Source organism: Coregonus clupeaformis, chromosome 21 (assembly GCF_020615455.1).
Source record: "Coregonus clupeaformis isolate EN_2021a chromosome 21, ASM2061545v1, whole genome shotgun sequence".
In the NCBI taxonomy this organism is placed as follows: Eukaryota; Metazoa; Chordata; class Actinopteri; order Salmoniformes; family Salmonidae; genus Coregonus; species Coregonus clupeaformis.
This window is the reverse complement of record NC_059212.1, coordinates 44,009,242-44,034,096: the sequence shown is the minus strand read 5'-3', so window position 1 is coordinate 44,034,096 and position 24,855 is coordinate 44,009,242. Positions and strand designations below refer to the sequence as shown.

At 43.4% G+C, this 24,855-nt stretch overlaps 1 protein-coding gene across 1 annotated transcript in view; it reads left to right on the top strand.

Moving 5' to 3' along the window:
• The first annotated feature begins 1,742 nt into the window (after nt 1–1,742).
• Nucleotides 1,743–24,855, top strand: part of st6galnac5a (ST6 (alpha-N-acetyl-neuraminyl-2,3-beta-galactosyl-1,3)-N-acetylgalactosaminide alpha-2,6-sialyltransferase 5a) — a 98,181-nt gene continuing 75,068 nt past the window's right edge. The window contains exon 1 of the mRNA XM_041841091.2: nt 1,743–1,751. Within this exon, the coding sequence (XP_041697025.1) occupies nt 1,743–1,751 (9 nt within the window). The remainder of the gene's footprint in view (nt 1,752–24,855) is intronic.

The following is a 24,855-nucleotide window of genomic DNA, read 5'->3' as shown; positions in this document are numbered from 1 at the left end:
TATCCACATTATAGCAGGGGGTGTAAAGCCATCACACATACGTTTTTCCAGCAGCAGACTACGATCTATTAATGTCAAAAGCCGCACTGAACTCTTAACAAAAATGGGAGGGGCATGTTTCAAGTTTATTTGCCATGTGTAATGAATACATTGGAAATCTTACTCACCTGACCTCCCACAAATGCACAGGGGAAAGCATGGCTAGTCTTCGGTATGAAAAGACATGAACAGCATTTGACTATAAACGTGGTGGCGTCCTCTTTGCATCTCTGTGTGTCATTTCTTTTTGAAGACACCTACCAAGAAAATAAACAGTACTTTTTTTTTTCTTTGCCAAACTATTGCAGTTACACTTTGAATGCTATTGAAGCAAATGCTTTCGTCATATTGTATGTATTTCCTGTTTACATTATTTGCAGGTCTAGTGACTGAACCAATGATCTGGATATTGCTTCCTTCTACTGTTACTAGGTTCTTTCTTCTTGCTACTGCTTGTGTCCCAAATGGCACCCTATTCCCTTTGTAGTGCACTACTGTTGACTAGAACCCTATGTAGTGCACTACTGTTGACTAGAACCCTTTGTAGTGCACTACTGTTGACTAGAACCCTATGTAGTGCACTATATAGGGTATAGGGGGGCCATTTGGGAGGGGCCCATAGCATGTTAAGACAACAACTACATCCATCTGTACAAAGTCCATTTACGTCACATTCATTTTTGTACACTATCTGAAAGACGTTTATAATAAATGTTTCCAACTGAGTAACAACAATTGTGCCTCCCGTTATGTTGTATGTTTAAGTAATTGTGCCCCTCGACGATTAATACAGCTTTCGAATTCAATTGAAGGGTTCTGTTTTGTATGCAATTTAAATGTAGCTAGTATATACCTGGGGGATATGTGTTGCTGAAAATGTTTATTTATCTGTAAAACACAGCTGGTACAATGATTTGCTTTGGGCTGTTAAAACATATGAATATGATAGGCCAAGCATGGGAATGATTTATAACCATGTAATTAGAACAACAACAAATGCAGATTTTGCTGTGTGTTTGTCAGGGGATGGATCCCAAATGGCACCCTATTCCCTATATAGTGCACTACTTTGACCAAAGCCCTATGGGCCATGGTGAAAAGTAGCGCACTATACAATGAGTGTACAAAACATTACCCGTAGCACTCACGTCTGTAGCCATGAAGTGCTTTGAAAGGCTGGTCATGGCTCACATCAACACCATTATCCCAGAAACCCTAGACCCACTCCAATTTGCATACCGCCCCAACAGATCCACAGATGATGCAATCTTTATTGCACTCCACACTGCCCTTTCACACCTGGACAAGAGGAACACCTACGTGAGAATGCTATTCATTGACTACAGCTCAGCGTTCAACACCATAGTGCCCTCAAAGCTCATCACTAAGCTAAGGACCCTGGGACTAAACACCTCCCTCTGCAACTGGATCCTGGACTTCCTGACGGGCCGCCCCCAGGTGGTAAGGGTAGGTTACAGGAGGGGGGTCGCAGTTCCGGAGCGACCCACTAGGTGTCATCCTCCGACAACCTTAGGCAACTCCTCGCTCACAGTCGGGACTAATCATCATCCTATTGGTGTCACCTGTGTCTATCTGATTCACCTGTGTATTTATGCCCTCACTTCCCTGTGTTCCCTTGCTCAGTTTTCTCTGCTAGTTTCACTATGCCAAGCAGCACTAATCAGTGTCTGATCGCGGGACGTATGGACAAGGTAAGTGAGAAGTGTTCTCCCCTGTTATTTTATATATTGTTATTTATTATTTTATTATTTTCTATTTTTCTGCCTGTTTCTTGGAATCTTATTTGCTCCGCCTTTCTTTTTCGTGTAAAGTCCGTTATTTTGTATCCTGGCTTTGGGACCATCAGTAAAGTTCCTTGTTTCACCATCTCTGCCTACTGTCTAACCTGCACCTGGGTCGGGTCACACCTCACACCAACCCTTAAAGCCCTCCAGTATACCTACAGCATCCGATGTCACAGGAAGTCCAAAAAAGATCATCAAGGACATCAACCACCTGAGCCACGGCCTGTTCACCCCGCTATCATCCAGAAGGCGAGGTCAGTACAGGTGCATCAAAGCTGGGACCGAGAGACTGAAAAATAGCTTCTATCTCAAGGCCATCAGACTGTTAAATAGCCATCACTAGCCGGCTACCACCCGGTTACTCAACCCTGCACCTTAGAGGCTGCTGCCCCATGTACAGTTGAAGTGGAAAGTTTACATACACTCAGGTTCGAGTCATTAAAACTCGTTTTTCAACCACTCCACACATTTCTTGTTAACAAACTTTAGTTTTGGCAAGTCGGTTAGGACATCTACTTTGTACATGACACAAGTACTTTTTCCAACAATTGTTTACAGACAGATTATTTAATTTATAATTCACTGTATGACAATTCCAGTGGGTCAGAAGTTTACATACACTAAGTTGACTGTGCCTTTAAACAGCTTGGAAAATTCCAGAAAATGATGTCATGGCTTTAGAAGCTTCTGATAGGCTAATTGACATGTGGATGTATTTCAAGGCCTACCTTCAGACTCAGTGCCTCTTTGCTTGACATCATGGGAAAATCAAAAGAAATCAGCCAAGACCTCAGAAGAAAAATTGGTTGGTTCAGTCTGGTTCATCCTTGGGAGTAATTTCCAAACGCCTGAAGGTACCACGCTCATCTGTACAAACAATAGTATGCAAGCATAAACACCATTGGACCACGCAGCCGTCATACCGCTCAGGAAGGAGACGCGTTCTGTCTCCTAGAGATGAACGTACTTTGGTGCGAAAAGTGCAAATCAATCCCAGAACAACAGCAAAGGACCTTGTGAAGATGCTGGAGGAAACAGGTACAAAAGTATCTATATCCACAGTAAAAACGACTCCTATATCGACATAACCTGAAAGGCCGCTCAGCAAGGAAGAAGCCACTGCTCCAAAGCCAGACTATGGTTTGCAACTGCACATTGGGACAAAGATCGTACTTTTTTGAGAAATGTCCTCTGGTCTGATGAAACAAAAATAGAGCTGTTTGGCCATAATGACCATCGTTATGTTTGGAGGAAAAAGGGTGTGGCTTGCAAGCCAAAGAACACATTTACATTTTAGTTATTTAGCAGACGCTCTTATCCAGAGTGACTTACTGGAGCAATTAGGGTTAAGTGCCTTGCTCAAGGGCACAGACAGATTTTTCACCTAGTTGGCTCGGGGATTAGAACCAGCGACCTTTCGGTTACTGGCACAACGCTCTTAACCACTAAGCTACCTGAACACCATCCCAACCGTGAAGCACGGGGGTGGCAGCATCATGCTGTGGGGGTGCTTTGCTGCAGGAGGGACTGGTGCACTTCACAAAATAGATGGCATCATGAGGAAGGACAATTATGTGGATATATTGAAGCAACATCTCAAGACATCAGTCAGGAAGTTAAAGCTTGGTCGCAAATGGGTCTTCCAAATGGACAATGACCCTAAGCATACTTCCAAAGTTGTGGAAAAATGGCTTAAGGACAACAAAGTCAAGGTATTGGAGTGGCCATCACAAAGCCCTGATCTCAATCCTATAGAAAATGTGTGGGCAGAACTGAAAAAGCGTGTGCGAGCAAGGAGGCCTACAAACCTGACTCAGTTACACCAGCTCTGTCAGGAGGAATGGGCCAAAATTCACCCAAGTTATTGTGGGAGGCTTGTGGAAGGCTACCCGAAACGTTTGACCCAAGTTAAACAATTTAAAGGCAATGCTACCAAATACTAATTGAGTGTATGTAAACTTCTGACCCACTGGGAATGTGATGAAAGAAATAAAAGCTGAAATAAATAATTCTCTCTACTATTATTCTGACATTTCACATTCTTAAAATAAAGTGGTGATCCTAACTGACCTAAGACAGGGAATTTTTACTAGGATTAAATGTCAGGAATTGTGAAAAACTGAGTTTAAATGTATTTGGCTAAGGTGTATGTAAACTTCCGACTTCAACTGTACATAGACATGGAATCACTAGTCACTTTAATAATGTTTACACACTGCTTTTCTCATTTCATATGTATACACCGTATTCTACTGTATTTTAGTCAATGCAATCCGACATTGCTCATCCTAATATTTATATATTTCTTAATTCCATTCTTTTACTTTTAGATTTGTGTGTATTGTTGTTAATTGTTAGATACTACTGCACTGTTGGAGCTAGGAACACAAGCATTTCGCTAGACCCGCAGTAACATCTGCTAAATATGTGGATGTGACCAAAACAATTTGATTTGATTTGTTAGAATCTTGGCCCGTCATAGTGTATTTACCGTTGGATCGTCATTGTGTCTCAGATGTCCTCCCTTATTTGGAATGTGTTCTGTTCTGTCCGCTTGGCCGTCCCTTCGAGTAGCATTGGAATGTGTTCTGTTCTGTCCGCTTGGCCGTCCCTTCGAGTAGCATTGGAATCTGTTCTGTTCTGTCTGCTTGGCCGGTCTTCCAGCCTGCATCGTGTTGCCAGATCCTTTTTATAGTCTTCCAGCCTGCCTGGCGTTTCCAGTTCTTGTTAATTGGGATGTTTAACTGTCTGTGTGGTGGATGTCCACTAACCCTTCAGACCTTTCGCTGCTGCCTGCCTGCCTGTCTGCCTGCCTGCCTGCCTGCCTGCCTGTCTATCTGTCTGATAGAGAGAGAAGTCGGGTCCCAAATGGCACCCTATTCCTTATATAGTGCACTTCTTTTGACCAGGGCTCTGGTAGGAAATATGGTGCCCTTTGGGACGCAGACGAAGAGAAAACGTCATATCTCATAGTGGGATCCGTTTGGCTTCACAGCTTGTAGGGGTGATGTGGTCAATCCAAGCCCTGTGTTAGCGACAACTAAAGTGACGTTTCTAGCTAGCCTGGTCCCAGGTCTGTTTGTATTGTCTTCCCAATGACCATAGGAGTTGGCGAGATGGCACAAAAATATCTGGGACCAGGCTACTTTCTACGATTTGTAAACCCTTTCTTGTTAGATCAATCCGAGCCATATGTTAGTTGGGTTACTGTAATGGTTATCACTGATCCCTGAAGACCAGTTTATAACAGTTTCTTGTAAGATCATCTCACAATGATGTTTATATTCTATATCTCATCATTAGTGACGTGTTGAGATGCCAGGAAGGTGTTGGATTAACTACCATAGACTCTCTGCTGCCCTAGAAGTGTTTTTAAAAGGTATTTCTGTGCTGTATCCCAAACAGCACCCTATCCCCTACGTAGTGCACTACTGTTGACCAGGGTGGCTCCCTATCCCCTACGTAGTGCACTACTGTTGACCAGGGTGGCACCCTATCCCCTACGTAGTGCACTACTGTTGACCAGGGTGGCACCCTATCCCCTACGTAGTGCACTACTGTTGACCAGGGTGGCACCCTATCCCCACGTAGTGCACTACTGTTGACCAGGGTGGCTCCTATCCCCTACGTAGTGCACTACTGTTGACCAGGGTGGCACCCTATCCCCTACGTAGTGCACTACTGTTGACCAGGGTGGCACCCTATCCCCACGTAGTGCACTACTGTTGACCAGGGTGGCACCCTATCCCCTACGTAGTGCACTACTGTTGACCAGGGTGGCACCCTATCCCCTACGTAGTGCACTACTGTTGACCAGGGTGGCACCCTATCCCCTACGTAGTGCACTACTGTTGACCAGGGTGGCTCCCTATCCCCTACGTAGTGCACTACTGTTGACCAGGGTGGCACCCTATCCCCTACGTAGTGCACTACTGTTGACCAGGGTGGCACCCTATCCCCTACGTAGTGCACTACTGTTGACCAGGGTGGCACCCTATCCCCTACGTAGTGCACTACTGTTGACCAGGGTGGCTCCCTATCCCCTACGTAGTGCACTACTGTTGACCAGGGTGGCACCCTATCCCCTACGTAGTGCACTACTGTTGACCAGGGTGGCACCCTATCCCCTACGTAGTGCACTACTGTTGACCAGGGTGGCACCCTATCCCCTACGTAGTGCACTACTGTTGACCAGGGTGGCACCCTATCCCCTACGTAGTGCACTACTGTTGACCAGGGTGGCACCCTATCCCCTACGTAGTGCACTACTGTTGACCAGGGTGGCACCCTATCCCTACGTAGTGCACTACTGTTGACCAGGGTGGCACCCTATCCCCTACGTAGTGCACTACTGTTGACCAGAGTGGCACCCTATCCCCTACGTAGTGCACTACTGTTGACCAGGGTGGCACCCTATCCCCTACGTAGTGCACTACTGTTGACCAGGGTGGCACCCTATCCCCTCACGTAGTGCACTACTGTTGACCAGGGTGGCACCCTATCCCCTACGTAGTGCACTACTGTTGACCAGGGTGGCACCCTATCCCTACATAGTGCACTACTGTTGACCAGGGTGGCACCCTATCCCCTACGTAGTGCACTACTGTTGACCAGGGTGGCTCCCTATCCCCTACATAGTGCACTACTGTTGACCAGGGTGGCACCCTATCCCCTACGTAGTGCACTACTGTTGACCAGGGTGGCTCCCTATCCCCTACGTAGTGCACTACTGTTGACCAGGGTGGCACCCTATCCCCTACGTAGTGCACTACCCTATGGGCCCTGTAGAGGGAATAGGGTGTCATCTGCTCTCTGTATGTCTCTATTATAACTACTGTACCGAGTCAAAACACAACGTACAGCAGAGCGTTACTGTACCGAGTCAAAACACAACGTACAGCAGAGCGTTACTGTACCGAGTCAAAACACAACGTACAGCAGAGCGTTACTGTACCGAGTCAAAACACAACGTACAGCAGAGCGTTACTGTACCGAGTCAAAACACAACGTACAGCAGAGCCATTGGCATGGTGGTGTTAGTGCTTACCATTGACATATTGTTGTTATTGCTTACCATTGACATAGTGTTGTTAGTGCTTACTGTTGGCGTGGTGTTGTTAGTGCTTACCGTTGTCATGGGATTGTTAGTGCTTACCGTTGGCATGGTGTTGTTAGTACTTACTGTTGGCATGGTGTTGTTAGTGCTTACCGTTGTCATGGTGTTGTTAGTGCTTACCGTTGTCATGGGGTTGTTAGTGCTTACCGTTGTCATGGTGTTGTTAGTGCTTACCGTTGTCATGGGGTTGTTAGTGCTTACCGTTGTCATGGGGTTGTTAGTACTTACTGTTGTCATGGTGTTGTTAGTGTTTACCGTTGTCATGGTGTTGTTAGTGCTTACCGTTGTCATGGGGTTGTTAGTGCTTACCGTTGTCATGGGGTTGTTAGTGCTTACCGTTGTCATGGGGTTGGTATTGCTTACCGTTGTCATGGGGTTGGTATTGCTTACCGTTGTCATGGGGTTGTTAGTGCTTACCGTTGTCATGGGGTTGTTATTGCTTACCTTTGTCATGGGGTTGGTATTGCTTACCGTTGGCATGGTGTTGTTAGTGCTTACTGTTGGCATGGGGTTGTTAGTACTTACTGTTGGCATGGTGTTGTTAGTGCTTACCGTTGTCATGGTGTTGTTAGTGCTTACCGTTGGCATGGTGTTGTTAGTGCTTACCGTTGGCATGGTGTTGTTAGTGCTTACCGTTGTCATGGGGTTGGTATTGCTTACCGTTGGCATGGTGTTGTTAGTGCTTACTGTTGGCATGGGGTTGTTAGTACTTACTGTTGGCATGGTGTTGTTAGTGCTTACCGTTGTCATGGTGTTGTTAGTGCTTACCGTTGGCATGGTGTTGTTAGTGCTTACCGTTGGCATGGTGTTGTTAGTGCTTACCGTTGTCATGGTGTTGTTAGTGCTTACCGTTGTCATGGTGTTGTTAGTGTTTACCGTTGTCATGGTGTTGTTAGTGTTTACCGTTGTCATGGTGTTGTTAGTGCTTACCGTTGGCATGGTGTTGTTAGTCCTTGCCCCGCCTCCTCTCCTCATTCTCATCCTCCCATCTTTGCTCTCTTATTTACTTCATATAGATATGGTTTCACTTTGCCTGACAAGATACTAGAGGATTTAAACAGTTAACAACATGGGGGTTAGCTCCAAGAAGCAATGATTTTAATGAACCCGATAATAACAACAACAACATGAAGATCTACAGTGCCTACAGAAAGTATTCAGACCCCTTGACCTATTCCACATGTTGTTGTGTTTCAGCCTGAATTCAAAATTGATTAAATAGATTTTTTTTCTCACCCATCTACACGCAATACCCCATTATGACAAAGTGAAATGTTTGCACATTTATTGAAAATAACAAACAGAAATATCTAATTTACATAAGTATTCTCACCCTTGAGCTAATTAAGTGATAATGCTGGAGATGCTGGTGTTTGTTGGATATATTGCCACGGGTGTTGTTAGGCCAGAGAGGAAGTCAAGGGCCGGCAAACCTTGCCAATATACCCTCCAAACACTGGCTTCGAGGGCATTATCACTTTTATACAACGGGTTACCAACATATTCAAATAATGATTGACATAATTTCATTAAAAACGTTATTTTGATTAATGTATTCCTACTATTTCATCCTTCCACAAGATATAGTCCCGACACAAATCTAGAGTTGGTAGAGACGCGACCCAGTCGTTCAGTCTTTTTGTTCTGTATCTATGGATGCGACCCAGTCGTTCAGTCTTTTTGTTCTGTATCTATGGATGCGACCTAGTCGTTCAGTCTTTTTGTTCTGTAACTATGGATGCGACCTAGTCGTTCAGTCTTTTTGTTCTGTATCTATGGATGCGACCCAGTCGTTCAGTCTTTTTGTTCTGTATCTATGGACGCGACCCAGTCGTTCAGTCTTTTTGTTCTGTATCTATGGACGTGACCCAGTCGTTCAGTCTTTTTGTTCTGTATCTATGGACGCGACCCAGTCGTTCAGTCTTTTTGTTCTGTATCTATGGACGCGACTTCAGTCGTTCAGTCTTTTTGTTCTGTATCTATGGACGCGACCCAGTCGTTCAGTCTTTTTGTTCTGTATCTATGGACGCGACCCAGTCGTTCAGTCTTTTTGTTCTGTATCTATGGACGCGACCCAGTCGTTCAGTCTTTTTGTTCTGTATCTATGGACGCGACCCAGTCGTTCAGTCTTTTTGTTCTGTATCTATGGATGCGACCCAGTCGTTCAGTCTTTTTGTTCTGTATCTATGGACGCGACCCAGTCGTTCAGTCTTTTTGTTCTGTATCTATGGATACGACCCAGTCGTTCAGTCTTTTTGTTCTGTATCTATGGACGCGACCCAGTCGTTCAGTCTTTTTGTTCTGTATCTATGGACGCGACCCAGTCGTTCAGTCTTTTTGTTCTGTATCTATGGACGCGACCCAGTCGTTCAGTCTTTTTGTTCTGTATCTATGGACGCGACCCAGTCGTTCAGTCTTTTTGTTCTGTATCTATGGACGCGACCCAGTCGTTCAGTCTTTTTGTTCTGTATCTATGGACGCGACCCAGTCGTTCAGTCTTTTTGTTCTGTATCTATGGACGCGACCCAGTCGTTCAGTCTTTTTGTTCTGTATCTATGGACGCGACCCAGTCGTTCAGTCTTTTTGTTCTGTATCTATGGACGCGACCCAGTCGTTCAGTCTTTTTGTTCTGTATCTATGGACCGACCAGTCGTTCAGTCTTTTTGTTCTGTATCTATGGACGCGACCCAGTCGTTCAGTCTTTTTGTTCTGTATCTATGGACGCGACCCAGTCGTTCAGTCTTTTTGTTCTGTATCTATGGACGCGACCCAGTCGTTCAGTCTTTTTGTTCTGTATCTATGGACCGACCAGTCGTTCGTTCTAAATGTTCCATTGCCATACTGGCTGGCAACGTTATTTCCCCTTGCTAGCTAGCCAACTACGGCTAATTTACAGTTACATCAAAAAAGTTAAGCCAGGCAAAGTCGCGCATCATAAGCTGATTGTTATGGATGTATCCAAATAAATGTCACCTAGAAAACAGCTAAAACAAATGCAAATGCAGCTACTTTGCTGGCTGTTATTCTGTCTGAACTTTGTGACTTCGTCTCAGGCCTAACAACACCCGTGCCAATATATCCAACAAACACCGGCTTCTCTGGCGTTGTCACTTAAACATCCATAACAATCAGTTTATGATGCGCGACTTTGCCTGGCAGAGAAAGTGTGTTCTCTTGTTCAGACAAAAGAAAGACAATCCATGACATTCATTTGAGCTGATTTTAATAAATGAAACCATACATTATCTTTGTTATCCACCACCGTTGACATAGCTATAGCTACTTATCGTATGTCACATTTATCTGTACACTCTCCTGGATGGTGCATTGGTTGAAATATCTGTCGGAGTCTGCTACAACTTCTGCTGCCTTGCTTCAGCCTTTTGGGTGTTGATGGTGCTGCGGTGTTCTCTTTGTTTTCGGCCAGGATGTTGCTCCAGCGTTTTCTGTCTGTCAGTGAGGGACGCCAGTAGCTATGGAGCGAACCTTTGCACCGATGCCCACCCACTGACATCATCTCCCTCGCTTCTAAACCAGCATTGGCCAGTTTCTGGACTGTCGTGGTCCTGATGCTGTGATGTGTGTATGTAGGTGTTCCCGCTGCCCTGCAGATCTTGGGTAGAAGTGCTGCTAGTTCACGCCCATCGGCTCTGACGTGTACCAGATCGAGTCCCCGATATACTCTCCTCTCCTTGGGTGGAGATAAAATGCAAGGGCTTTTCTCTGGGCATTTCGATAGATATTTCTCCGGTGATGCCACCGGGCATAGTGGGTTCCCTGGCTGCTCGAGCATGAATTCCCTCTCTCTTGGGTCCAGATGATTCTTTGTGGCCTCGTTATATGTGAGAGTGGCGTATCCTAGAGAGTGAATGCGTTGTTATAATATTGTTTTCCAGATGCCTAATTACGAGTGCAACTTAGAAATAACACAAACAGGCTATGAACAACATACCTTAGACCGTTGTCGTCTGTTTTTACGAGGAATAAGTTGGGCTTTCGTTGTCTGTTCCCCTCTTTTCCTCTCCGACCCAGATGTAACTGGAGGTCGAACAACACTTTCTGGACCAGACCCCTTGGTATACCGGGATTCAGAGCCTGGGCGTTTTGGAGCTGGGCTCTGTTTTTTTTTTTATTTTATTTTTTATTTAACCTTTATTTAACCAGGTAAGAAGCCAGTTGAGAACAAGTTCTCATTTACAACTGCGACCTGGCCAAGATAAAGCAAAGCAGTGCGATAAAAACAACAACACAGAGTTACATATGGGGTAAAAAAAACATAAAGTCAAAAATACAATATAAAATCTATATACAGTGTGTGCAAATGTAGTAAGTTATGGAGGTAAGGCAATAAATAGGCCATAGTGCAAAATAATTACAATTATAATTTAGTATTAACACTGGAGAGATAGATGTGCAGAAGATGATGTACAAATAGAGATACTGGGGTGCAAATGAGCAAAATAAATAACAATGTAAATAACAATATAGGGATGAGGTAGTTGGGTGGACTAATTACAGATGGGCTGTGTACAGGTGCAGTGATCGGTAAGGTGCTCTGACAACTGATGCTTAAAGTTAGTGAGGGAGATAAGAGTCTCCAGCTTCAGAGATTTTTGCAGTTCGTTCCAGTCATTGGCAGCAGAGAACTGGAAGGAATGGCGGCCAAAGGAGGTGTTGGCTTTGGGGATGACCAGTGAGATATACCTGCTGGAGCGCATACTACGGGTGGGTGTTGCTATGGTGACCAATGAGCTAAGATAAGGCGATAATTTGCCTAGCAGTGATTTATAGACAAACAGGCTATGTCCTTATCGGTGATGGGAGGGTGGCTGTTTGTGATATATGTTCCTTGCCTTCATAGCTGTTTTGATGTTGCCCAGAAATACATGATTCGAGGTGGTAAATTAAGTGTCCTTCATAAGGCACCAGCTGCGACCGATGGGTGGGTAATTTAGAAACAGGTTGAGCCCACTCCGGAGTCCCAGGCAGCTACTTATGCTGGACTGCTCCCCCTTCACATTTCCTACATTTCCAAAAAACTGTCGGAGAAGGATGTTAAACTCTTCCTTAGTGACAGTTTTGAAGCCAACAGCTTTTTTTCTTCTCTGCTAGCCAGCCCTCGAAGCACCACACAGCCCAATTTGTATTCTTAACTGTGTTTTATATAAAAAAATTTCGTTGTGGCTTTTCTCTAGGTCATTCAATGCAGTACCACCCAAATCTGCATGCCTGGGTATTATTGACATCCCATAGTCAAAAAGATCCAAAGAAATGCTCCACTCATTCATTTTAGTTTTCGCAACAAAGTATCGATTTAGTCAACAACAACAAAAGTTGTGTATGTTGCTATGACAACCAGCTCAATTTGCTGTCGGTCACATTCACTTGATATGGGACGGTGGAGATCGCAATAAGGTCGGAGAGACAGACAGCAAGGTTTATACAAATCTCTGCTGTTGAAAACCAAATGCTAGTCTAAAAGAAATAGGAGATAATGTCTAGATGCTTTTTAAAGTGGAGATCAAGTTGATACATTTCCAGCAGGGCTGATGAGACAGTGGATTGGGCAGTCAGATGGAACAGAGTTAATAGGCATTTCAAGGTCATAGATTTAGCCGGTGGTAACTTGTGAAATAGACACCGGCTGGAATGCAGTTTTAACCAATCAGCATTCAGGATTAGACAATTTTTCAAGTCTTGCCATATATTTTCAAGAAGATTTAAGTCAAAACTGCTACTAGGCCATTCAGGAACATTCAATGTCATCTTGGTAAGCAACTCCAGTGTACATTTGGTTTTGTGTTTTAGGTTATTGTCCTGCTGAAAGGTGAATTAGTCTCCCAGTGTCTGGTGGAAAGCAGACTGAACCAGGTTTTCCTCTAGGATTTTGCCTGTGCTTAGCTCCATTCCGCTTCTCTATATACATATCACTAGTCCTTGCCAATGACGAGCATACCCATAACATGATGCAGCCACCACCATGCTTGAAAATATGCAGAGTGGTACTCAGTGATGTGTTGTGTTGGATTTGCCCCAAACATAATGCTTTGTATTCAGGACATAAAGTTAATTTCTTTGCCACATTTTCTGCAGTTTTACTTCAGTGCCTTATTGCAAACAGGATGCATGTTTTGGAATATGTTTATTCTGTACAGGCTTCCTTCTTTTCACTCTGTCTTTTACATTTTTATATTTTAGTCATTTAGCAGACGCTCTTATCCAGAGCCACTTACAGTTAGTGAGTCATTTAGCAGACGCTCTTATCCAGAGCCACTTACAGTTAGTGAGTCATTTAGCAGACGCTCTTATCCAGAGCCACTTACAGTTAGTGAGTCATTTAGCAGACGCTCTTATCCAGAGCCACTTACAGTTAGTGAGTCATTTAGCAGACGCTCTTATCCAGAGCCACTTACAGTTAGTGAGTCATTTAGCAGACGCTCTTATCCAGAGCCACTTACAGTTAGTGAGTCATTTAGCAGACGCTCTTATCCAGAGCCACTTACAGTTAGTGAGTCATTTAGCAGACGCTCTTATCCAGAGCCACTTACAGTTAGTGAGTCATTTAGCAGACGCTCTTATCCAGAGCCACTTACAGTTAGTGAGTCATTTAGCAGACGCTCTTATCCAGAGAGACTTCCAGTTAGTGAGTCATTTAGCAGACGCTCTTATCCAGAGCCACTTACAGTTAGTGAGTCATTTAGCAGACGCTCTTATCCAGAGCCACTTACAGTTAGTGAGTCATTTAGCAGACGCTCTTATCCAGAGCGACTTACAGTTAGTGAGTCATTTAGCAGACGCTCTTATCCAGAGCCACTTACAGTTAGTGAGTCATTTAGCAGACGCTCTTATCCAGAGCCACTTACAGTTAGTGAGTCATTTAGCAGACGCTCTTATCCAGAGCGACTTACAGTTAGTGAGTCATTTAGCAGACGCTCTTATCCAGAGCCACTTACAGTTAGTGAGTCATTTAGCAGACACTCTTATCCAGAGAGACTTACAGTTAGTGAGTGCATACATTTTTTTGTGGAGTAACTACAATGTTGTTGATCCATCCTCAGTTTTCTCCCATCACAGCCATTAAACTCAGTAACTGTTTTAAAGTCACCAATTGGCCTCATGGTGAAATCCCTGAGCGGTTTCCTTCCATTCCGGGAACGGAGATAGGAAGGACGCCTGTATCTTTGTAGTGACTGGGTGTATTGATACACCATCCAAAGTGTAATTAATAACTTCACCATGCTCAAAGGGATATTCAATGTCTGCTTTAATATTTTTTTACCCATCTACCAATAGGTGAGGCATTGGAAAACCTCCCTGGTCTTTGTGGTTGAATCTGTGTTTGAAATTCACTGCTCGACTGAGGGACCTTACAGATAATTGTATGTGTGGGGTACAGAGATAAAGTAGTCATTCAAAAATCATGTTAAACACTATTATTGCAGAGAGAGTGGGGGGGGGACAGAGTGAGTTCATGCAACGTATTATGTGACTTGTTAAGAAAATTTGTATTCCTGAACTTATTTAGGCTTGCCATAACAAAGGGGTTGAATTCTTATTGACTCAAGACATTTCAGCTTTTAATTTTGAATACATTTGTAAAGTTTTCTAAAAACATAATTCCAGCTTTGACATTATGGGGTATTGTGTGTAGGCCAGTGACACAAAATCTCAAATTTAATCCATTTTTTAAATTCAAGGTGGTAACGTAACAAAATGTGGAAAAAGGTAAAGGGGTCTGAATACTTTCCAAATGCACTGTATGTTAATGTCTATAACCTGAACGCTTCAGAATAACAAACACCCCTCCTTGTAACTCACACTTCTCTTCTTCATCTTAGTTCTTCTTCGTAGTGCGTAAAAATAGTCTGTCCTCGGTTGCAACACTCATTACCGAGTTCCAAACTGCCTCTGGAAGCAACGTCAGCACAATAACAGGAGCTTCATGAAATGGGTTTCCAGGGAAATCTTAACGCTACAGCAAACAATGACATTCTAGATGATTCTGTGCTTCCAACTTTGTGGCAACAGTTTGGGGAAGGCCCCTACCCTGTTTCAGTATGAAAATGCCCCCGTGCACAAAGCGAGGTCCTTACAGAAATAGTTTGTCGGGATCGGTGTGGAAGAACAGAGCCCTGACCTCAACTCCATCGAACACCTTTGGGATGAATTGGAACGTCCACTGCGAGACAGGCCTAATCACCCAACATCAGTGCCCAACCTCATTAATTATCTTGTGGCTCAATGGAAGCAAGTCCCCGCAGCAATGTTCCAACATCTAGTGGAAAGCCTTCCCAGAAGAGTGGAGGCTGTTATAGCAGCAAAGGGGGGACCAACTCCATATTAATGCCAATGATTTTGGATTGGTGTTCACATACTTTTGGTCATGTAGTGTACTTCAACCTTGCAGCTCTGTGTGTAATGTTTCCAAGGTTCTCCACCCTCCCTACCTCTCTATCTGATCAAGGTTCTCCATCCTCCCTACCTCGCTATCTGATCAAGGTTCTCCACCCTCCATCTGATCGAGGTGACTGACTAGTCTGCCTCCGCCATCCGCCTCAGGAGAAGTATTGGAGCTGCACAGGCCTTCATTAATATCCATGTAGTTGACACTTGTTGTTGTTGTTGTTGTTGATGTCTAGCAGAGCTGTCATAACCTTGATGACATCAGATGTCCTCTATAGGCCTGATAGCGCTGTTGTAAAGTACTTAAGTAAAAAATACTTTAAAGTACTACTTAAGTCATTTTGGGCAGTATCTGTACTTTACTATTTATATTTTTGACAACTTTTACTTTTACTTCACTACATTCCTAAAGAAAATAATGTACTTTTTACTCCATACATTTTCCCTGACACCCAAAAGTGTAACGTGTACGCTGGGAGTCAGGAAGCAAGTACAGGGAGTGAATTTAATAATAAATGAAACAAAACAAGAACCACGAGAAGCGCACCATGAAACACTGGAGCAATAACAATACTGCCTGGGGAATAACCCAAAGACAGATATAGGGGAGGTAATCAGGAAGATGATGGAGTCCAGGTGAGTCTCATAATACCGCGCAGGTGCGCGTAACGATGGTGGCAGGTGTGCGTAATGAACAGTCAACTGGCGACCTCGAGCGCTGGAGAGGGGGAGCTGGAGTAGACGTGACAAAAGTACTCGTTACATTTTGAATCCTTACCAGGACAGGAAAAGTCCATTCACACACTTATCAAGAGAACATCCCTGGTCATCCCTACTGCCTCTGATCTGGTGGACTCACTAAACACAAATGCTTCGTTTGTAAATTATGTCTGAGTGTTGGAGTGTGCCCTTGAATATCCATAAATTTAAAAAACAAGAAAATCGTGCCGCCTTGTTTGCTTAATATAAGGAATTTGAAATGATTTATACTTTACAAAAGTAAAAGTATATTTAAAAACTAATACTTTTAGACTTTTACTCAAGTAGTATTTTATTTGGTGACTTTTACTTGAGTCATTTTCTATTAATTTACTTTTACTCAAGTATGACAATTGGGTACTTTTTCCATCACTGCCTGATAGTTCCTTATAGTTCCTAGCTGGCTTTAAAAGTGATTGGCTCCGTGTCAGGGCCCTGGACACTGCATAGGGAACAGGGTGCCAAGTGATTGGCTCCGTGTCAGGGCCCTGGACACTGCATAGGGAACAGGGTGCCAAGTGATTGGCTCCGTGTCAGGGCCCTGGACACTGCATAGGGAACAGGGTGCCAAGTGATTGGCTCCGTGTCAGGGCCCTGGACACTGCATAGGGAACAGGGGGCCCTGGACACTGCATAGGGAACAGGGTGCCAAGTGATTGGCTCCGTGTCAGGGCCCTGGACACTGCATAGGGAACAGGGTGCCAAGTGATTGGCTCCGTGTCAGGGCCCTGGACACTGCATAGGGAACAGGGTGCCAAGTGATTGGCTCCGTGTCGGGGCCCTGGACACTGCATAGGGAACAGGGGGCCCTGGACACTGCATAGGGAACAGGGTGCCAAGTGATTGGCTCCGTGTCAGGGCCCTGGACACTGCATAGGGAACAGGGTGCCAAGTGATTGGCTCCGTGTCAGGGCCCTGGACACTGCATAGGGAACAGGGTGCCAAGTGATTGGCTCCGTGTCAGGGCCCTGGACACTGCATAGGGAACAGGGTGCCAAGTGATTGGCTCCGTGTCAGGGCCCTGGACACTGCATAGGGAACAGGGTGCCAAGTGATTGGCTCCGTGTCAGGGCCCTGGACACTGCATAGGGAACAGGGTGCCCTGGACACTGCATAGGGAACAGGGTGCCAAGTGATTGGCTCCGTGTCAGGGCCCTGGACACTGCATAGGGAACAGGGTGCCCTGGACACTGCATAGGGAACAGGGTGCCATTTGGGACTCACACCTTATCTTCCAACAGCCTTCTTTGCTCAGCATCAATCAATCACGTTTGTTTTGTTTTGTTGATGTTTTATAAATTTTTTATAAACAATACAAAACATACACATACAAATGACATCACACAAACATTAATGACATCACACCTGTCCAGACCCACCTGCTCACACCCCCATCTCCAAGGAGAGATGAGACTAGTGTTGTTATCTCTCATGGAGATAGATGTCCATGTTATGAAGGGTTGTTATATCTCATGGATATAATGTCCATGTTATGAAGGGTTGTTATCTCTCATGGAGATAGATGTCCATGTTATGAAGGGTTGTTATCTCTCATGGAGATAGATGTCCATGTTATGAAGGGTCGTTATCCCTCATGGAGATAGATGTCCATGTTATGAAGGGTTGTTATCTCTCATGGATATAATGTCCATGTTATGAAGGGTTGTTATCTCTCATGGAGATAGATGTCCATGTTATGAAGGGTTGTTATCCCTCATGGAGATAATGTCCATGTTATGAAGGGTTGTTATCTCTCATGGATATAATGTCCATGTTATGAAGGGTTGTTATCTCTCATGGAGATAGATGTCCATGTTATGAAGGGTTGTTATCCCTCATGGAGATATATGTCCATGTTATGAAGGGTTGTTATCCCTCATGGAGATAGATGTCCATGTTATGAAGGGTTGTTATCCCTCATGGATATAATGTCCATGTTATGAAGGGTTGTTATCCCTCATGGAGATAGATGTCCATGTTATGAAGGGTTGTTATCCCTCATGGAGATAGATGTCCATGTTATGAAGGGTTGTTATCCCTCATGGAGATAGATGTCCATGTTATGAAGGGTTGTTATCCCTCATGGAGATAGATGTCCATGTTATGAAGGGTTGTTATCTCTCATGGATATAGATGTCCATGTTATGAAGGGTTGTTATCCCTCATGGAGATAGATGTCCATGTTATGAAGGGTTGTTATCCCTCATGGAGATAGATGTCCATGTTATGAAGGGTTGTTATCCCTCATGGAGATATATGTCCATGTTATGAAGGGTTGTTATCCCTCATGGAGATAATGTCCATGTTATGAAGGGTTGTTATCTCTCATGGAGATAGATGTCCATGTTATGAAGGGTTGTTATCCCTCATGGATATAATGTCCATGTTATGAAGGGTTGTTATCCCTCATGGAGATAATGTCCATGTTATGAAGGGTTGTTATCCCTCATGGAGATAGATGTCCATGTTATGAAGGGTTGTTATCCCTCATGGAGATATATGTCCATGTTATGAAGGGTTGTTATCCCTCATGGAGATAGATGTCCATGTTATGAAGGGTTGTTATCCCTCATGGAGATAATGTCCATGTTATGAAGGGTTGTTATCCCTCATGGAGATAGATGTCCATGTTATGAAGGGTTGTTATCCCTCATGGAGATATATGTCCATGTTATGAAGGGTTGTTATCCCTCATGGAGATAATGTCCATGTTATGAAGGGTTGTTATCTCTCATGGAGATAGATGTCCATGTTATGAAGGGTTGTTATCTCTCATGGAGATAATGTCCATGTTATGAAGGGTTGTTATCCCTCATGGAGATAATGTCCATGTTATGAAGGGTTGTTATCCCTCATGGAGATAGATGTCCATGTTATGAAGGGTTGTTATCCCTCATGGAGATAGATGTCCATGTTATGAAGGGTTGTTATCCCTCATGGAGATAGATGTCCATGTTATGAAGGGTTGTTATCCCTCATGGAGATAGATGTCCATGTTATGAAGGGTTGTTATCCCTCATGGAGATATATGTCCATGTTATGAAGGGTTGTTATCCCTCATGGAGATAGATGTCCATGTTATGAAGGGTTGTTATCTCTCATGGAGATAGATGTCCATGTTATGAAGGGTTGTTATCCCTCATGGAGATAGATGTCCATGTTATGAAGGGTTGTTATCCCTCATGGAGATAGATGTCCATGTTATGAAGGGTTGTTATATATCATGGATATAATGTCCATGTTATGAAGGGTTGTTATCTCTCATGGAGATAGATGTCCATGTTATGAAGGGTTGTTATCCCTCATGGAGATATATGTCCATGTTATGAAGGGTTGTTATCTCTCATGGAGATAATGTCCATGTTATGAAGGGTTGTTATCCCTCATGGATATAATGTCCATGTTATGAAGGGTTGTTATCCCTCATGGAGATAGATGTCCATGTTATGAAGGGTTGTTATCCCTCATGGAGATAGATGTCCATGTTATGAAGGGTTGTTATCCCTCATGGAGATAGATGTCCATGTTATGAAGGGTTGTTATCCCTCATGGAGATAGATGTCCATGTTATGAAGGGTTGTTATCTCTCATGGATATAGATGTCCATGTTATGAAGGGTTGTTATCCCTCATGGAGATAGATGTCCATGTTATGAAGGGTTGTTATCCCTCATGGAGATAGATGTCCATGTTATGAAGGGTTGTTATCCCTCATGGAGATATATGTCCATGTTATGAAGGGTTGTTATCCCTCATGGAGATAATGTCCATGTTATGAAGGGTTGTTATCTCTCATGGAGATAGATGTCCATGTTATGAAGGGTTGTTATCCCTCATGGATATAATGTCCATGTTATGAAGGGTTGTTATCCCTCATGGAGATAATGTCCATGTTATGAAGGGTTGTTATCCCTCATGGAGATAGATGTCCATGTTATGAAGGGGTTGTTATCCCTCATGGAGATATATGTCCATGTTATGAAGGGTTGTTATCCCTCATGGAGATAGATGTCCATGTTATGAAGGGTTGTTATCCCTCATGGAGATAATGTCCATGTTATGAAGGGTTGTTATCCCTCATGGAGATAGATGTCCATGTTATGAAGGGTTGTTATCCCTCATGGAGATATATGTCCATGTTATGAAGGGTTGTTATCCCTCATGGAGATAATGTCCATGTTATGAAGGGTTGTTATCTCTCATGGAGATAGATGTCCATGTTATGAAGGGTTGTTATCTCTCATGGAGATAATGTCCATGTTATGAAGGGTTGTTATCCCTCATGGAGATAATGTCCATGTTATGAAGGGTTGTTATCCCTCATGGAGATAGATGTCCATGTTATGAAGGGGTTGTTATCCCTCATGGAGATAGATGTCCATGTTATGAAGGGTTGTTATCCCTCATGGAGATAGATGTCCATGTTATGAAGGGTTGTTATCCCTCATGGAGATAGATGTCCATGTTATGAAGGGTTGTTATCCCTCATGGAGATATATGTCCATGTTATGAAGGGTTGTTATCCCTCATGGAGATAGATGTCCATGTTATGAAGGGTTGTTATCTCTCATGGAGATAGATGTCCATGTTATGAAGGGTTGTTATCCCTCATGGAGATAGATGTCCATGTTATGAAGGGTTGTTATCCCTCATGGAGATAGATGTCCATGTTATGAAGGGTTGTTATATATCATGGATATAATGTCCATGTTATGAAGGGTTGTTATCTCTCATGGAGATAGATGTCCATGTTATGAAGGGTTGTTATCCCTCATGGAGATAGATGTCCATGTTATGAAGGGTTGTTATCCCTCATGGAGATAGATGTCCATGTTATGAAGGGTTGTTATCTCTCATGGAGATAGATGTCCATGTTATGAAGGGTTGTTATCTCTCATGGAGATAATGTCCATGTTATGAAGGGTTGTTATCCCTCATGGAGATAGATGTCCATGTTATGAAGGGTTGTTATCTCTCATGGAGATAGATGTCCATGTTATGAAGGGTTGTTATCCCTCATGGAGATATATGTCCATGTTATGAAGGGTTGTTATCTCTCATGGAGATAATGTCCATGTTATGAAGGGTTGTTATCCCTCATGGATATAGATGTCCATGTTATGAAGGGTTGTTATCCCTCATGGAGATAGATGTCCATGTTATGAAGGGTTGTTATCCCTCATGGAGATAGATGTCCATGTTATGAAGGGTTGTTATCCCTCATGGAGATAGATGTCCATGTAATGAAGGGTTGTTATCCCTCATGGAGATATATGTCCATGTTATGAAGGGTTGTTATCCCTCATGGAGATAATGTCCATGTTATGAAGGGTTGTTATCTCTCATGGAGATAATGTCCATGTTATGAAGGGTTGTTATCCCTCATGGAGATAGATGTCCATGTTATGAAGGGTTGTTATCTCTCATGGAGATAATGTCCATGTTATGAAGGGTTGTTATCCCTCATGGAGATAGATGTCCATGTTATGAAGGGTTGTTATCCCTCATGGAGATATATGTCCATGTTATGAAGGGTTGTTATCCCTCATGGAGATAATGTCCATGTTATGAAGGGTTGTTATCTCTCATGGAGATAATGTCCATGTTATGAAGGGTTGTTATCTCTCATGGAGATAGATGTCCATGTTATGAAGGGTTGTTATCTCTCATGGAGATAGATGTCCATGTTATGAAGGGTTGTTATCCCTCATGGAGATAATGTCCATGTTATGAAGGGTTGTTATCTCTCATGGAGATAATGTCCATGTTATGAAGGGTTGTTATCCCTCATGGAGATAGATGTCCATGTTATGAAGGGTTGTTATCCCTCATGGAGATAGATGTCCATGTTATGAAGGGTTGTTATCCCTCATGGAGATAGATGTCCATGTTATGAAGGGTTGTTATCCCTCATGGAGATAATGTCCATGTTATGAAGGGTTGTTATCCCTCATGGAGATATATGTCCATGTTATGAAGGGTTGTTATCCCTCATGGAGATAGATGTCCATGTTATGAAGGGTTGTTATCTCTCATGGAGATAATGTCCATGTTATGAAGGGTTGTTATCCCTCATGGAGATAGATGTCCATGTTATGAAGGGTTGTTATCTCTCATGGAGATAATGTCCATGTTATGAAGGTTAATTTTTTTTTTTTTTTTTTTTTTTTTGTCATTTAGCAGACGCTCTTATCCAGAGCGACTTACAGGAGCAATTAGGGTTAAGTGCCTTGCTCAAGGGCACATCGACAGATTTTTCACCTAGTCGGCTCTGGGATTAGAACCAGCGACCTTTCGGTTACTGGCACAACGCTCTTAACCACTAAGCTACCAGGGTTGTTATCCCTCATGGAGATATATGTCCATGTTATGAAGGGTCGTTATCCCTCATGGAGATAATGTCCATGTTATTGTTCCCCATGATGATGGTGATCAGGAGTACTACGCTGTATCCCAAATGGCACCCTATTCCCTATATAGTGCACTACTTTTGACCAGGGCCCGTAGGGCTCTATAGTGAATAGGGTGCCATTTGGGATGAAGCCTACTTTTAGGACATCTATTGTCTCTCAGGGACCATTCAGGCATTATTTTTTATAAGAAGATTATCATGAAACAACCCAGACAGGATTTGTTCCGATCCAGTGCTCTCACAAGCACTCTACACATTGAAGTCAAGTGACTATATACCAGGCAGGAAGAGCGTTAGGCTCCTTCACTAATTGGAATAAGATAACGTGTCATTCAAACAGATGTACAAGTCCCCAAGGACCACAGACAACCAGCACACATCCAAAGTGAAATATCGAAGATCCCTCGCCACGGCCGTTTCACTTCAGCACCATGGACAGCACAGCAGTTATGGACAGCGCCACTGACAGCTCGCAAAATAAGCCACTATTGCAGTACCCTTATTGGTTACAGAGAGGAACCTGCCGTTGCTTTCCACCTCCAGACCTGAAACACCGTGAGCTTTAAGACCATGCAGTACTCCAACAGGCAACATCTGTCCTCTACACTGTAAATCGCGCTTGGCTTCCAGTCTGCTTCTACACAGACGGTGATCTGACACACACAGCGCTGCCAGAGGAGCCATCCCCAACAGAGTGACGGACGGTGATGGGATGATATTATCCCACTTCTATTTTCTATTCTATATAAAGTGACTAATATCATGAGGAAAAGTGGAGCTACACGTGCAGACCACGGCAAATAAGACGGTGCTGCAAAATGGTAAGATCTCGTTGAACTAGACACCAAGGTAAGATCTTGTTGAACTAGACACCATGGTAAGATCTTGTTGAATTAGACACCATGGTAAGATCTTGTTGAATTAGACACCATGGTAAGATCTTGTTGAATTAGACACCATGGTAAGATCTTGTTGAACTAGACACCATGGTAAGATCTTGTTGAACTAGACACCATGGTAAGATCTTGTTGAACTAGACACCATGGTAAGATCTTGTTGAATTAGACACCATGGTAGGATATTGTTGAACTAGACACCATGGTAAGATCTTGTTGAATTAGACACCATGGTAGGATATTGTTGAATTAGACACCATGGTAGGATATTGTTGAATTAGACACCATGGTAAGATCTTGTTGAACTAGACACCATGGTAAGATCTTGTTGATCTAGACACCATGGTAAGATCTTGTTGAACTAGACACCATGGTAAGATTTTGTTGAATTAGACACCATGGTAAGATCTTGTTGAACTAGACACCATGGTAAGATCTTGTTGAACTAGACACCATGGTAAGATCTTGTTGAACTAGACACCATGGTAAGATCTTGTTGAACTAGACACCATGGTAAGATCTTGTTGAACTAGACACCATGGTAAGATCTTGTTGAACTAGACACCATGGTAAGATCTTGTTGAACTAGACACCATGGTAAGATCTTGTTGAATTAGACACCATGGTAAGATCTTGTTGAACTAGACACCATGGTAAGATATTGTTGAACTAGACACCATGGTAAGATCTTGTTGAACTAGACACCATGGTAAGATCTTGTTGAACTAGTGTTGTCGTGTCTATTCTTAGGCTAGAACTGTCTGTCTGCACAACTGAATAGAACTGTCTGTCTGCACAACTGAATAGAACTGTCTGTCTGCACAGCTGAATAGAACTGTCTGTCTGCACAACTGAATATAACTGTCTGTCTGCACAACTGAATAGAACTGTCTGTCTGCACAGCTGAATAGAACTGTCTGTCTGCACAACTGAATAGAACTGTCTGTCTGCACAACTGAATAGAACTGTCTGTCTGCACAACTGAATAGAACTGTCTGTCTGCACAACTGAATAGAACTGTCTGTCTGCACAACTGAATAGAACTGTCTGTCTGCACAGCTGAATAGAACTGTCTGTCTGCACAACTGAATAGAACTGTCTGTCTGCACAGCTGAATAGAACTGTCTGTCTGCACAACTGAATAGAACTGTCTGTCTGCACAACTGAATAGAACTGTCTGTCTGCACAACTGAATAGAACTGTCTGTCTGCACAGCTGAATAGAACTGTCTGTCTGCACAACTGAATATAACTGTCTGTCTGCACAACTGAATAGAACTGTCTGTCTGCACAACTGAATAGAACTGTCTGTCTGCACAACGGAATAGAACTGTCTGTCTGCACAACTGAATAGTTCAGTGTCTGTGGCCTAGTGTTCAGTGTCTGTAGTGTTCGCTAGCTGTTCTCAGCTGAGAAGGAGATTACAG